The sequence below is a fragment of the Phalangium opilio genome, unplaced genomic scaffold (genome assembly GCF_054372755.1).
Source record: "Phalangium opilio isolate 3A_F unplaced genomic scaffold, DU_Popi_V2 ptg000209l_1, whole genome shotgun sequence".
Taxonomy (NCBI): domain Eukaryota; kingdom Metazoa; phylum Arthropoda; class Arachnida; order Opiliones; family Phalangiidae; genus Phalangium; species Phalangium opilio.
This window is the reverse complement of record NW_028324217.1, coordinates 4358414-4373677: the sequence shown is the minus strand read 5'-3', so window position 1 is coordinate 4373677 and position 15264 is coordinate 4358414. Positions and strand designations below refer to the sequence as shown.

General features: G+C 36.8%; 1 protein-coding gene and 2 long non-coding RNA genes across 7 annotated transcripts; 1 reads left to right on the top strand and 2 right to left on the bottom strand.

Moving 5' to 3' along the window:
• Positions 1-1653: 1653 nt before the first annotated feature.
• Positions 1654-3090, bottom strand: LOC149618540 (uncharacterized). The gene is made up of 3 exons (XR_016375132.1): positions 2951-3090; positions 2516-2571; positions 1654-1893 (listed from the first exon to the last, which is right to left on the bottom strand). It is a non-coding gene; the product is annotated as an uncharacterized LOC149618540 (long non-coding RNA).
• A 620-nt stretch (positions 3091-3710) lies between these two features.
• Positions 3711-7774, top strand: LOC149618539 (uncharacterized). 5 transcript variants are annotated; one of them, XR_016375131.1, is made up of 3 exons: positions 3711-4033; positions 4122-4313; positions 4989-7774. It is a non-coding gene; the product is annotated as an uncharacterized LOC149618539 (long non-coding RNA). The 5 variants fall into 5 exon arrangements; XR_016375130.1 differs by having other exon boundaries at positions 3711-4313; positions 4989-5192; positions 5431-7774; XR_016375129.1 differs by having other exon boundaries at positions 3711-4313; positions 4989-5192; positions 5421-7774.
• Positions 7646-14657, bottom strand: CPT2 (Carnitine palmitoyltransferase 2). Its single transcript, XM_089853924.1, has 9 exons — positions 14457-14657; positions 13405-13687; positions 11230-11393; positions 11029-11162; positions 10113-10315; positions 9583-10050; positions 8986-9155; positions 8656-8887; positions 7646-8184 (listed from the first exon to the last, which is right to left on the bottom strand). Exons 1-9 carry the CDS (start codon positions 14481-14483, stop codon positions 7850-7852), a joined length of 2016 nt encoding a protein of 671 aa, XP_089710050.1. The 5' UTR covers positions 14484-14657; the 3' UTR covers positions 7646-7849.
• Positions 14658-15264: the final 607 nt, after the last annotated feature.

Below are 15264 nucleotides of genomic sequence, written 5' to 3'. Positions count from 1 at the left end.
AGACCTATATCCAATTTAAATGCCAAAATAATTTAGTTTTAAAGATAGCTTAAGATGTTTATTGTTTCAACTTCAAATGTATTATTTAGTAACATTTTTTTGAAATAGTTTTAAATTAAGTAGTGACTTTTTAATGGCAATTTCTACAATGCACGCAACTATTAAATAAAAAAAACCAACCAATGAAACACGGTAGGCTGGATTTTTTAAATAAAACCCGGTTTTTTTGGTTTTTTTTTCGAACTCTGATAAGAATGGAGCGCACTGGGTCTGCGTTTAATTTACAATGCGTTCAATTTGATCAACTCTTAAACTGACTCAAAAATCGCGTTACTTACGTCATTCTTGGACTCATTCAGTCCTAATGTAATTCTATAATACAGGGTTTACGAAATTGGCTAAAAAACGTGTACAAGAACGTGAACAAGCACTCTAGACAGTAGACATACAAGATATTTCAAGTTTGGGATAAATAGGCCTAACAGGTGCTTTTCAAATTAGGTTTAACATGTAATGACTAAATGAAAAGAAGTAGAATGAATAGAACACGTGCTATATAGGGAGCTGCCAGAGAGGTGTGGCTTAATGGCTCCTCCCATTTCCACCGAAATGTCGGAAAACTTCACAGAGTGAAAGGCTAGTGGGGGAAAGCTCCTGATTGGCTAAGTGCGGGTCTGACGCATAGTAGAGGAGATTTTGCCCACTCCCTATACATTTTTCAGTGAATTTCATAAACTCTGTAATAAGAAATTAGTCGTTAAACATTTTGTATAATAATTGTATTTAATATAGATCTTAGTTTAGTTATTTATTATAATCGTTTTTAATCAGATTTACATGACGGATTTTTTCTTGTTTATTTTTCATTAATAATTAAAAAGTAAAGTATAATTAATTATGAATGCGTATCCAGATTGATAAAGCATTCCAAATATTCATAATAATGGATTTTTTTAAATTTGATTCAAATCATTTAATATAAATATAATATTGTGTAGTTTTCGATAAAAATGTGAATTGAGCTTTGACGTATAACCAACCTATACTTTCATCTTTTATCTCAATCTTTTTAACCGGGCATTTATCAGTTGGTATTAAAAAGGTTGACAAGTTTGTACAAATGAAAAAAATGTACGTGTTTGTGCGATTAATTTTATTCTTGCAAATATCATAAGTTCATAAGATATTTAGATCCTCGTAAAGCGACGACTGGTGAGGCGCTGTCAAAGGCTTAGTACTTGAACATGGAAGTCCTGCAAAATTAACCGAGTGTAGACAATTCTCGCTTCCGTCGTTCTCGAACTAGTTATCTCGAGCTGTAAGTCTCTAGCATTACGAAGTATAGGTAGTCTCATACTTATGGAACATATCTTATAAACTTATGTTAGTATATATATTTGAAACAAGCAATGCAAATGAGTACATGAAGATTTAATTGCTATCTAGCTGTATCATTTCATCTTACTGCAACAATGAAGAGGCCAACGTACATCGACAAGAACTTGATAGGCAATCAATATCTTTCTCTTGCCTTACACATATTTATGTTTTCAATTTTTCATTGCAGCCTTATCATTTTGCAACAAAGCATTAATAATTTAATATGTTGCAAAAAAATGCTGCTTCTAGTGGGGAAATTGAACTTTCAACTACTTCATTAAAAAAAATTTCAACTCATTTTCAATTTTATTTTCTCGCTTTAGATTGCAATACAGATATATTCAACATTTCCAAATTTTTTCATACATTTTCAATGATCCAAACAAAGGCAAGATCCAGTGGCAGCGGGACCACAAACTCCTACTTTTCCATTGAGTCGACATACCTCGGCGCACCATTCTTCCGTGCAAGGACGTCGACCACCATCAGGTAGAGCATTTACCATTTCAGTAGCTAAAGTAATACAATGGGAATGAGTGGTGACGTTTTACCTCTCAGAGTGACGATGACGTCACGGAGAGGTATTACACTGGACGTTTCTCTGTGTGTATGTGTCTGTCGGTCTGTGTGTGTGTGTGTGTCTGTCGTCGTGTGCGCAGTTGGCAAATCGGAGCAAACGTCTTCGCAGAAAGCAATATTAGCTTCTACTCCATTATCATCGTTAAGGTTAAGATTTACGCGGCTATAGGCTAGGGTTACGAGAAACGTCTATCCTCACCCAATGGCAGGGCTTCCACCAAAGGTTCACGCAATTGCGAGTTTTCTTATCATTTATAGTGAATCAATCGCCTTATATACCCTAAATTTCCAAAAATAGTTGGAGGCATCCGCTTGAATTCAAACGTCAACAATAGCTGTTTAAAATGATTTTAGGAATAAAGTTTCTTAAAACGATTTAACTATAATTAAGCTAAATAAATGACGATTGAAATAATTAATATCAATTATATTTATTTAATTATTTAAGAAAAATCTCTTAATTGCGTCTCGACTCGGAGAGGTTTATATTTTGGTTTCCCAACTTGTTTTTCTCTCCCCCAAACCTCTTGTAATGACACATTTGAAAGTAACTTACCGATGAAACAGAGGACCACTAGGGTCAAGAGCAAAATAACAGAAGCTTTCATCTTTCTAAAAAAAATGGGCGTTAGAAATCTCGTCTTGTAGCTGCTAGGGTGTTTCTGACAAGTCTGCCATAAATTAAGGGGAATATTCTTTGGAAAATCAATTTTGAGTCGAAAATGGAACTTCTATCTCCATTTTGTCCTAAGGGACATTGTTTTCAAGTTAAGATTGGGGTCAGTATTTTTAATTTAATTAAGAAACTGAAAGTCAATGATTTCTAATTTAATTAAGGGGTCATTGCTAAAACACTTATCGAATCATTACTCGAAAACAGTAACCCGGACGGCAAAATGGAGATAGAAGTTACGTTGGCGACTCAAAACTGATTTCCCAAAGAACATCCTTATCAGAAACGTGTACTGCAACGCTTAACATGGCAACTTACCTCGACAAGCACAAGACGATCAGTCAATATTTTTCACTTGCCTTCTTCCTATATATGCGTATGCGCTTGTGAAACACGGTTTTTCAATGCAATCTTACCCTATGAGTGTTTCTCGCAACAAACCATGAAGAACTTAACATATCTTGAAAAATGCTGCTTCTAGTGGGAGATTGAACTTTTAACTGGTTTATTAAAATTTCTTCAAAGATAAGATTGTGGACTGTGTGGGTTCGTCAATCGAATAAGATTTCAAGGCGTTCGTTATTCTCCTTACATCAAGAAAAACTAATTCATTCGTTTTAATCTTATTTTCGATTTTATTTAATCAAGTTACAGTTGAATGTTTAACATTTTCAAACTGCTGCTGACAAATTTCTCACTACTTTTACCGGTAACAAGTGCAAGTGGTTCTGAAAGTACCAGCGCAGTACCCTCCTCCACGACCGATAGATTGACAATGGCGGTGGCATTCGTAAGCATTGAATGGGCAACCAAATCCAGCAGCGACCATTTCAGTACCTGAAGTAATATGATCAAGACGCAGTGTTTAAAGTATTTCACTGCGTTTCATATAAATAATTTTGTAGGTGACACGGTGAATTGTTATTTGATTCCACGTGTCACCTCGATAATTTTCTACAAAAGTTGTCCAAACATGTAATGGAACAATGTTTGAAAATTACTCACCAATCGCGCAGAGGACCACTAAGGTCAAGACCAAAATTACGGAGGCTTTCATTTTTGACTAACTTTAGTTTTGATTTTCCTAAAAAATATCGACACATTAAATCTTAGCTGTTTTGCTCCGAAAGTTTGCCTTTATACATATTCTTGTTTTATAAAATTTCGAATCATAACAAATCATTGAGCAATGCAATGAAAACCGCATTTCTCATATCGGTTAAACTTAATTTCGAATTTCAATAGTTATTTTAAATTTTCTACAGATCTATTAAATTTTAACACATCTATTTCAAATAGTAAATTTAACGTTATGAAGAAAAATAAGTTGTTGAAAGAGAACCATAAAACTTACGTTTTCGAGTGAAAATTTTGCAATGCTAAAGTTACGGCTGTAAAGTGGTATTTATAGTATAGCGAAAATGTGTTCGTTAAATTATGGAAATTCCCAAAACCCTTTGAATCTAATTCAAATGTCAATCGTTCTCAGATGAATATTGTTCTTATGATTACATCACTTATTGAAACTTCGAAAGCACTTAATATACTGTCATCTGTCCTGTCAGTCTGTACAGAAGAATGGGTATATTGTTCAATTACGGAAAAATAACCGAGTTTTGCTTCGCAGTATTTACAAAACTGAATTTATACACAATCCCCGACCCAACAAGCCCGGACAGAGGCAAGTTTGTTGTTATTTAATTATGTCAGCTATCGTTGACAACGTTTCCAGAATCTTCAATACATATAGCGGTAAAAGTGTTTCAGCTACTAGTGTGCAAGACATACTCGCTTTTACGATTATGATCTGTGAGTTTGTGGTTTGTGTGTGGAGGTTGGATAGACGAAAATACCATGTTTGCTCGATGTGGTAAGAACTTAATGTTCCGCAACCATTGGGCCATCTGGAACATTACCTTAGAAAGTTAGAAATCTGTACAACATTACCACTTACGAAACTAACACGCACTCCCACCTCAACCATACCTAGCTAATACGGAATCATATCATAGGTCTGATATTTACCATACCTTTTATTTTTTCCGTCGGCAGTACAACGACACTCAAAATAAGCTTCGTCTGATCTGTTCCACGCTGAATAATATAAAAAAATTCTATAATTTCTAAATTCTATAATAGACTTGAATTAGCTGCTTTGTTCCGAAATGCCATGTGTACACTTTTTCCGCTGTGAACAGCGTTTAGTTTATGTAGGCCTAATAGTATACCCAAAACGACTACATATCGCATATGCAAGTGCCAAATTATTGGGTTTTACAGCTTATACTGTGTAGTCGTTAAATTAGATCAAATGCTTTAAACAATCGTTATTTTATTGCTTTTCATTGCAATACAGAAATGTTTAACATTTGGAAAATTCTGCTGAAAAGTGCCACTATCTTGACTTGTAACAAGTGCAAGTGGTTCTTAGAGTGCCAGCGCAGAAACCTCCCTTACGACTGATGGATTGGCAATGGCGATGGCATTCGTAAGCGTTGAATGGACATCCAAATCCAGCATCTACCATTTCAGTAGCTGAAATGACAAAAATGAAAATGTGGTATGTATGGTTAGATAAATTTATATAGGCGACACATTTAATTGTTATTGACCCACGATGATACTTAAAGGGGCTAACCGGACCTCTCCCGAGGCAGTCTGCCTTTAGGGACGGGGGAAAACACTCAGCTTTTTGGCTATAGGGAGTGGCGCCACTGTCGCGGCGGGGGGCTAGGCATTATGCTTCGCAACAGTTTGACCCCGCAAGCCTCCGGTGGCGCCCTTTAAGGGCACTATAGCTCCCATAGTCTAGGGGTTGAATTGATTGACCCGCTAAGCTTAACAAAGACCTCGTTACCGAGTTCTGATTGGTTCTAATGCACTGGCAAAAGCGCATATTTGCGTGTAAAAGGTTTACACGGCATGTTAGAGGGTCCTAAGGAGGTGAAATTTGCGTGTAAAAGGTTTACACATGCCGTGTAAGGGGCGCCTAAGGAGCCGATATTTGCTTTAAAGAAAAGAACTCACCAATCGAACAAAGGACCACTAAGGTCAAGACCAAAATTACAGAGGCTTTCATCGTTAATGGATTTACTGTAGATATTCTAAAAGAAAGATACAATTATACCCTTGGAACGAAATTAACCTAAGCTATCTTACCTCAGTGTAGGAGAAAATCGATTTAATTCCAAGCTGGGTTTTAGTGCCCTTATATACGCCTTTAAAACAACATTTGCACAATTTCCCATTAGAAACTGAACATATTTAAATCTATTACAACACCGTACACGATATCCATAAGTTCATAAGATATGTTTCCATAAGTTTGCCACTGGTTACAAACTGGACCTTGTCATGAAGTGATAGAGGTAGGTCATAGATTGAGGTATAGCGACGCCTGGTGAGGCGCTGTCAAATTTGGGCTTAGTAAGTACAGACTAAATAGGACCTAGATGGAAGTCCTGCAAAATTAACCACCGAGTGTAGGACTTCAATTCTCGCTTCCGTCGGTCTCGAACCAAATCTCAGTATGTAAGTCTCTAGCATTGCGAACTTGTATAGGTAGTGTCGTCATACTTATGGAACATATCTTATAAACTTATGATGACGATATGTTGTTTACGACACGTTAATTAGAGATAAGATTTCTATTAATAAAAATATGTATATTTGAGGTTTCACAATTATAATACAATAACAAGTAACATTTAAAATTAAATTATGAAAATATAAAAGAAAGGATAATAAGAAAATTGTGGATTGTGCAACTCTTGCTCTTTATTAACAAATTGCAGCTATTAATTCTGAGAAAGTTGATGTCAATAATTATATCAAAATACGAGTTTTCAATGTCCTTAGGGAACGTGTACAACTGTTGCATTAATAATCCCTTTTGTATACTTGTGTAGAACCCACTATATCGGCCCTACTACTTTTTTTTGCACCCCCTGTAAATACAAATTACTGGTATGCCTTTTACCAAATCTATAGAGACAAAATCCTCGTTATTTAATGTACCAATCCCTTTTAAAAACCTTTCACACCTGTCAACGGTAAGGATTTCATCAGAAGCCAGTCACGCTTTCAATACCGCTCCTCTATTTCGAAATACAAAGAAATCGAGGGAAATTTTAAAAGCAAAAGCTAGTATACAAAGACGTTATTTTCAGAATGTTGCCTTAAACCTTAAGGCAGTGTTTATAACGATCTCAGAAGTGACAACAAACCTCGTTCTATTTAGTCATCCTTCCCTTGTGTGGGGATTCGGGGAATTTTTTCATTCTGTCACGCAGGGCCAGATATTCGAAACCCTATTGAGATATGAAGCTATTCACATATCCCGATGAATATGGAATCGCTTAAGACTAGGTGATTTCTGAATTGTTCATACTTTAATAAATATGTTCGAATTCAGTTGTAAACGATGTGGCTACAATGATGTCCCAGCCCTTGGGTCATTTTTTTCAATATATATCCTAAGTTCATAAGATATGTTCCATTGAAGTTTTCACTGGTTAATGAGAACTTGTCACGAAGTATGACGTAGGTGAAACGTCATAGATTCAGGGTAAAGCCGCAGCGACGCTTGGTGAGGAGCTGTCAAAGGCTTAGTAATGCAGACTAAATAGGAAGATGGAAGTCCTGCAAAATTAACACCCACCGAGTGTAGGACTTCAATTCTCGCTTTTCGTTCTCGAATTAGCTCTCAGTATGTTACTAGCATTACGAAGTATAGGTAGTGTCATCCTAATGGAACATATCTTATAAACTTAACGGTATAAGAAAATGAGCACGTAACCTCTGATCTGGTAAATGAAATACCCATAAGAAGATGAGAAAAATTACACCTCACAATAAAAATCTTCAAGTTTAATTTAAAAGAATTTATTGAACCTATTAAATTTTAAACAAGAATTACAAAAATACAATTTTTATTGAATCAAGACTCTTAATTTTTTTAATAGTAATTAATAAAGCTAATTTAAATTCGGTTAAGTGTAAAAAAATGCAAAATTTTAATCTTATCTCTATAGTTTTATTTTCAATAAGAACAAATTTAGTTTCACAATATTGAAATGAAATTGTGCTAACAAAGAAATAGTTTTGGTGTAACATTATCGTAATTAAAACTCAATTAATTAATTAATTAATAATACTTTATATTTAAGGCACATTTATATTAAAAAATCTTTATTAATTAATTAATTCTTTATTTATTTATTTGGTTGTAGTTGCTTCTAGAACATCGTAAATTTCATCTACAGCTTTAGTCAACGCTGATAAAAACTCAGTTGGATTCTTTTCATTCTTATAACCCGAAACTAAAGTGCCTAAAGCGTAAGGTTCGGTAAAAGCGTAAGCAATACCGAGACCATCAGGTACCACAGGCCCAAACCCTCCTCCGATAAAACTAGGACCATATAAAGTGGAAGTTGACATACGGTAATACGTAGCTTGACTATACACCGGATCTTGATATAAAGCGGGTAACGGCATATTCTTCTTTATTGCCAAATCTTTCAACGCAAAGAGATGACGATCAAATCCTTGCCCTGAAAAAGTACCCATGCAATTATAGTTAAGATCAGAAGGGGATAATAGAAGAAGGATGACACTCTGTATCCTCTTAATGCTTTAGTTATGTAACGTCATTCTTCCCAGGCTCATCCTTTTAGTTTGCTTTCCCGCTCATCAAACTACAAATGGGCATCGCGCCGTAAGGTGAATTCAATAGTCGTTTGGCACTAAATCCCCAGCAATCATCCCACAAACCTTGATTGTCTTGACGTGGGACAGAAATGCACAAGCGCGTCTTGCCAAATATTTAAACGCTAATAGAGTAATGATGAGGGAACTATTTATCGTGTATGTGATTCGGTTTAGTAACCTTGCTCTTAGTTTTCCGATGTTGGGAAGAGTGACGTTACACTCACCCAGATTTGTGGTACACTTCTCTCGAAGAGAAGTATTATATACTTCTGTTAAGATTAACCCCTGTTGTGAACATAGTATGCTTCACATACCCATAGCAGCTTCTTTAGTCAGATTCCCGTGAACTTTCGAACACGCTTCAATAAGAGCTCTTAGTTCAGCGGGGGATTTTCTTGACGATAACGGTTTTGTTATGGCATCAACAAACGCGTTCGTTTCCATCGTAATTGACCTAACAGTTTCAGTACGGCCATGTTTGAAAGCGGCTGTACTGCACGCTTCGTACGTTGCAGTTTTGCGCCCATATTGCAGTTGGTAAGCTAACTATTGAATTTGAAGAACTGCGTGTTAATGAAGTTTGCCCTAAGGCCATTAAACACACTGTGTTTAATGGTCTTAGGGCAAACTTTGTATGATCTTGCCTGAAACGAGAGTTGAATAACTGCATCCGGACTTATCTTTTGTTTCTTTAAAAAATCTCTGGTAAACTTCGTGTTAAACGAAGCATCAAGTAGAAGAGAATCCACTGTTTTTTCGTAGTTAGACTTGGCTTGATCAATTGATGACTTTGATTTGTCATCAAGTTTAAAGTCTAACGACGAAGAATTATGTATCATTTTGATTAATATCAGCAGGGATAGATTTAATTTTAGAAGCAGGAATGGACCATTAACGGTTAGTATTTACTTCAGTTATTCCGACTCATAGCCCACCCAGTATAGTATAAAGCCCCTCCCTCCAACACGTAATGTAACGAAAAGTTTAAATTATCTTATTGGCTGGCTCACTTAAACTACGTTTTGATGACGTTGCTGACGGGGACGGCGAAAAATAATGACGTAGTCCCTTTTTACCTCTGTCGCTATGACCCGCCTCTTCTTTCATACCCCTCCGTCCCGTGGATGGGGGTCCGTCCGGGACTTTGACGCGCGCCCAGATATTACTCTGTTCTCCATTCCTACTTCTAAAATTAAATCTATCCCTGATATCAGTCACGTTACAGACTGACGCATACTTACGAAGTTTCCTAACTGCTGAACTTGAATTCGTTGTGGATGGAATGGTATCGGGATGAATACGATGTTTATTAGTGGAATCGGCAAAGACATCGTTAAAGTACCTCAAAATGGCCACACCATCCCCCCAAGAATGCTCAAAATTAATACCCGCAGCGCCATCTTTGTTTACAATCAGCTGAAAGGACTTATCAAACCATCTACTATCAGCGGGTCCGTGTAAAAACGAAGGTGCCATCTTGATGAAATCATTATCAAACGATAAGTCATCGAGGACCAGTACAAAAACGGCGCTGTCGATCGTTTTCAACGTTTCTTCGTTACCAGTCGCTTCCAAATGCGATCTGGCATTTGCCCAAAAATCTCTGTTCTGTGTAGCCAAGTACCCGACCGAATGCGAAGGCAATGGTGTTGCCTGCTCGGATATGTACTTGATGTTACCGTAAAGCTCTTTGGCGGGTAATATATCTCCTAATTTGTTGAATAATTAAGTTATTAATGAAGATTTATCAGCTTCGTATCTCCGCAATTACCATTTTTATCAAAGACATCGAAACTATAAAAGTTTCCGTTCTTAATTACGACTAAGTGGCGTCCAGACGTATCTAACCTAATCTCGTCTTTCCCTAACTTCGGTATTCTAGTCGAGTTCATTAGGTTTTTGTATTGACTCATGTCCAATGGGAAAGCTTTAAAGTAATACGCGGCGTACCATGAAAACATTTCGGGACACAATCTAAGTTACGAAAATTTCATTATTGCACCAGAAACTTGGAGGAAAAGCACAAATTTGTCGATCCTTAAAGGATCTGTAAAGTGTTCGGGGGACCGTAGATTATTTTTTTATTACGAAAAAGTCGTTAATGACGTCACAGCCCCCGGGGGTAAGCAAAACATGGCTTTCCTTCTTTCCGGGAAAATAGTGTTAAGGTATTTTGCTATTTTTGTGTTATTCAGAGTTATCCGACAATCACTGCGTGCCTTTGCTATAGAGAGATTTCAGTTGGCTGAGTAGTACGTACGTCACACCCTCCTAAGTCCTACCACGGTTTTTACAGCCATATGCTTTCCTTATGCAATGAACCCACCAATATGGCGGTGTAGATTATCTCGTATCTTAGCACCTCTCCCAAACGAGAGCTCTGTATTGCCACGGTCGACGGTTCTGGTTCTAGCAAAAACGCAGCGGGGGGGGGGGAGGGGTCTCGGACTCTCGGGAGTGGGGAAACGCCGGAACGGGGCGGCTCCCAACCAATCACAAGAGAGATTAACCGTATGTGAGGAACCGCTTTAGAACTACGAAATAACTCCTGTTTGACGCGTTTTACATCACCTGCTAACGTCAATGATTGTGAAGGGGGAAAGGGGGGTGCCTTTTTCTAAGGAAAACAAATTCAACGGTCCGCCGACAACTTTACAGTCCCTTAAAGCGTGACAACTTTACGTTACCTAGTAACTGTTCGAAATTTATCATTATCACTTTTCTCAGGATTTAAATGAAAGACTTCAGGTTCTAACTGATTACTTCTAAGTGACTTAAGAAATCTTAGCGACGATATAGTAATATTTGTCGCTCGTATAACCTGATATACGCAGTGAAATAATTTGAAAAATTTGCAATGAATAATGACTATGGTTTTCTGGACTAACTTGATCATTGTACTCTTGTCTCGGATCCATTTTATAAACCATAGCCGGGTTATAATTTAAGACAATTGAATCTCTGGACTTCAAGTACATTTCAAACCAAGGCGCGCTAATGTAACTTGTATGTTTATTTTTCTTGTTTATTGCTATAAGCTCCTCGTGTAGATCTAATTAATTTTTTAATTAGAGTTGTGGTATTATAATATATTCAATTTATTTTCATATTATTTTGTGCAGCAGTACGCATTATGTCTATTTAGGCAATAGGTGACGTAATTTTATTTTTATAGTTTAATGAACGTGACGTTCCACAAGTGGTTCGCGGACCCCATTGAATAGCCCTTCCCCGCTTTTAATTCTTAGACACTCCGCCAAGCTTTCACCACATCATGTCATAAGTTCATGAGATATGTACCTCCATAAGTTTGTCACTGGTTACAAACTGGAGCTTGTCATGAAGTGATTGAAGTAGGTCATAGATTCAGGGTAAAGCGACGCCTTGTGAGGCGCTGACAAAGGCTTAGTATTGCAGACTAAATAGGACCTAGATGGAAGTCCTGCAAAATTAACCACCACCGAGCGTAGGATTTCAATTCTCGCTTGTTGATCTCGGACTAGCTCGAGCTGTAAGTCTCTATCTAGCATTACGAAGTATAGGGATCGCTGCCAGAGAGGTGTGGCTTAAGATGGCTTCTCCCCTTTCCACCAAAATGGCGGCAAACCTCACAGAGTGAAAGGCTAGTGGGGGAAGGTTCCTGATTGGCTAAGTGAAAGTCTGACGCTTGGTAGGGGAGATTTTCACCACTTTACCCACTCCCTATTGGAAGTGTTATACTTATGGAACATATCTTATAAACTTATGATATACAGTATATTTTTCGTAAAGTAATTGTATATCACAGCGTTACAGTTGTATACAGGTAAAAGTGCATTTGTATAAAGTGTAGGTGTAGTAGTTCATAATGTGCAAGTACTTTTACTTTTACGTATCTTAATAATTCAAACTGGTTTAGGTTTATGTCCTACTTTATTTTTATTTGTGTTTTTTTATCATTTTGAACAGGAAATTTCCTGGGTTTTAACAATGCGACCGTAATAATTAATTAGAAATGCAATTATTATGGTTCTTTGATTAGAAATGCCTTCTATAATATGTGACGCTTGGCGGGGATCCTTATATAAAATACCAAAAAGCGATATCTAGTTTACTAGGGAGAAGTTTAAATAAATTCGCCACAATTATAATCCAGCTTTATCTCCAGTCCAAACGCATAGGGTCCGGAGTTAATCCCCGCCGCCTCTAAATTACAACCAGCCAGCATCTTATTGGTTCTTGAAAACTCGTGCACGTCAGCGCGACGCGAATGACGAAAATTACTTTTATTTTCCGACTGAGGAGTCTAGGCGAAATAGCCCGGCCTCTTTTTACGTCCCCCCTTGTATTTTGAAAAGGGGACTGGGACTATGGCGCGCGCAAATACTTCGGCATCTTAAAACTTCTCCCTAGTAAACTAGATATCGCTTCTTGAAAATACTTTTGAAGCCTCATCGCGACTCGAATGTGCTACTGCCATCTAGTGGAACGTAAAGATGGGTCACGTGTACTACTACTAGCGACACCTTGTGAGTGGAACCGACCTACATACAGGGTGTTTAAAAAGGGTGGTCGAACCGAGGTAAGACGTCACGAGAAAGTTCGTAGTAGACGACTATAGGCCCATCCCACTGGACTTAGGTCCTAATACCCTTTTTGTGGAACACCCTGTACATAGTCCATAGAGTGCTGTCAGAAGCGCCGGTGTGACGTCACCCATGCGGTTTTCCCATAAAGAAAAAACGGGTACTGTCATGGCCGCCCATTGCTAAAGGCAGACTCATGACGTTAAACCTTGGATCTGACGTCACAACTGACAGCACTCTATAAGGTTCAAGTCAGGTACACTAGCGCCATCTAACGGAACTCCCTTGAAACTATAGCTTTTATAGAGTGCTGTCAGAAGCGCCTGTGTGACGTCACCCATGCTGTTTTCCCATAAAGAAAAAACGGTAACTGTCATGGCCGCCCATTGCTAAAGGCAGACTCGTGACGTTTAACCTTGGGTCTGACGTCACAACTGACAGCACTCTATTGCAACTTTAAGCAAAGCTGTGCAATGAAAATTCAGGGTTTAAACTTACTTTTTCCTTCACCCGATTGAAATTTCTCGACAAGGGCTTGGGTATTTTGAAATTGTTCATTGGTGACTATAGGTCGTATAGCTGAAAGGTATCTACTACATGATTTAGAAAGTTCTGGAATAGGTAATCTAGGCAGACTTTTTTGAAAGTGCATGGTAGGCACTTTGCTACGTTGAATGAACTGATAATCGTCATCTGCAGATGCACTACTCTTAAATCGCCCATGGCAACAAGGTTTATATTGTTTGTTTATCAATGCGGATGAAATTAATTTTTCATTATGCTATAAAGAATTTATTGAATATCGGCGTTAAATAATATCTTATACTTTACAGGCCCTTTAAAGGGAGTATAAAGCAAATTTAAAAATTATTTATTGAATATCGGCGTTAAATAATATTTAATTTACAGGCCCTTTAAAGGGAGTATAAAGCAGATTGAAAAAGAATTTATTGAATATCGGCGTTAAATAATATTTAATTTACAGGCCCTTTAAAGGGAGTATAAAGCTAACTTAAAAATAATTTTATAACACACGCGACAGCTTGTTTTTAACTAACTATCGTCATACGGTATCAAAAATAGGTAAAATTTGGATTTGTATCGTTTTAAGTTTATACTCCCTTTAAAGGGAGTGTAAAGCATATTTTAAAATAATTTTCCAACACACGCGACGGCCTGTTTTTAAGTAACTAGCGTCATACGGTGTCAAAAAAGGGAAACTTTGGATGCACCCCTAAATTTGGGTCGTCTTAAGTTTATACTACATACTCCCTTTAAAGGGACTATGAATATATTCCCATTAAAGGGACTATAAAGTTATTACGCAATCCTGATTTAAAAGTTTAGCGCCATGCATTCAATCATTTTGATTAGGGTCACGTTAATGTTTGAACACTCAAAGAATGACGCGTTATTTTTCATTATATTCACGAATTTAATTTTAAATTATAACCATATAATTCTCTAAATTACTTTTAAAACATGCTTGGTATCCAAAACCCAAAATTAAACGACAGTTTTCAAACCAAAAAATATTTTTAAACACTTACAATTCCTAATGACCTGATGATCGACATGTTTGCTTGGTTAATAATTGTTAACTAACTAATTTCTTTAACTAGGTTATAGCAAATTTATTTTGTAATCAACTCCGGCCTCTCAAACCTTTACATCACAAACGCAATCTCTGTCTGTAACTCTGACTCTGAGCTTTGCTCTCAGCCATGGAGTTGATTATTATATTTTTTCAACAACATGGATAAATAATTCATTCATATAACACTGGAGAATTGAAGCAGACGAACTTGGAGGTTATTTCTAGATTATTTTGTTTTGTGGGAAATTAGCAGAGTTGGGCACTCCTTTTTAGATAGATTTTTTTTCTATCAAACTATCATAGATGGCGAAACTATCAATTCTTTTGGCTATATTTTAGAGTGGAACTCCTTCTTAGATAGATTTTTTTCCTCTCAAACTATCAAAGATGGCGGAACTATCAACTCTTCTGACTATATTTTAGACTGACATTGCTGGTTAGATCGATATTTTTCCTCTCAAACTATCATAGATAGCGAAACTATCAACTCTTCTGACTATATTTTAGACTGACACTGCTGGTTAGATAGATATTTTTCCTCTCAAAACTATCATATTTGGCGAAACTATCAATTCTTCTAGCTATATTTTAGACGGGCATTATTTGTTAGATAGATTTTTTCCCTCTCAACAAATCATAGATGGTGAAACTATCAAATCTTCCTTCAATATGTTAGATTGGCTCTCATTGTTAGATAGATTTTTTGCCTATCAAATCAAATTGAAATCTTTAGGGACGACTAAATTAATCGATTATTTAAT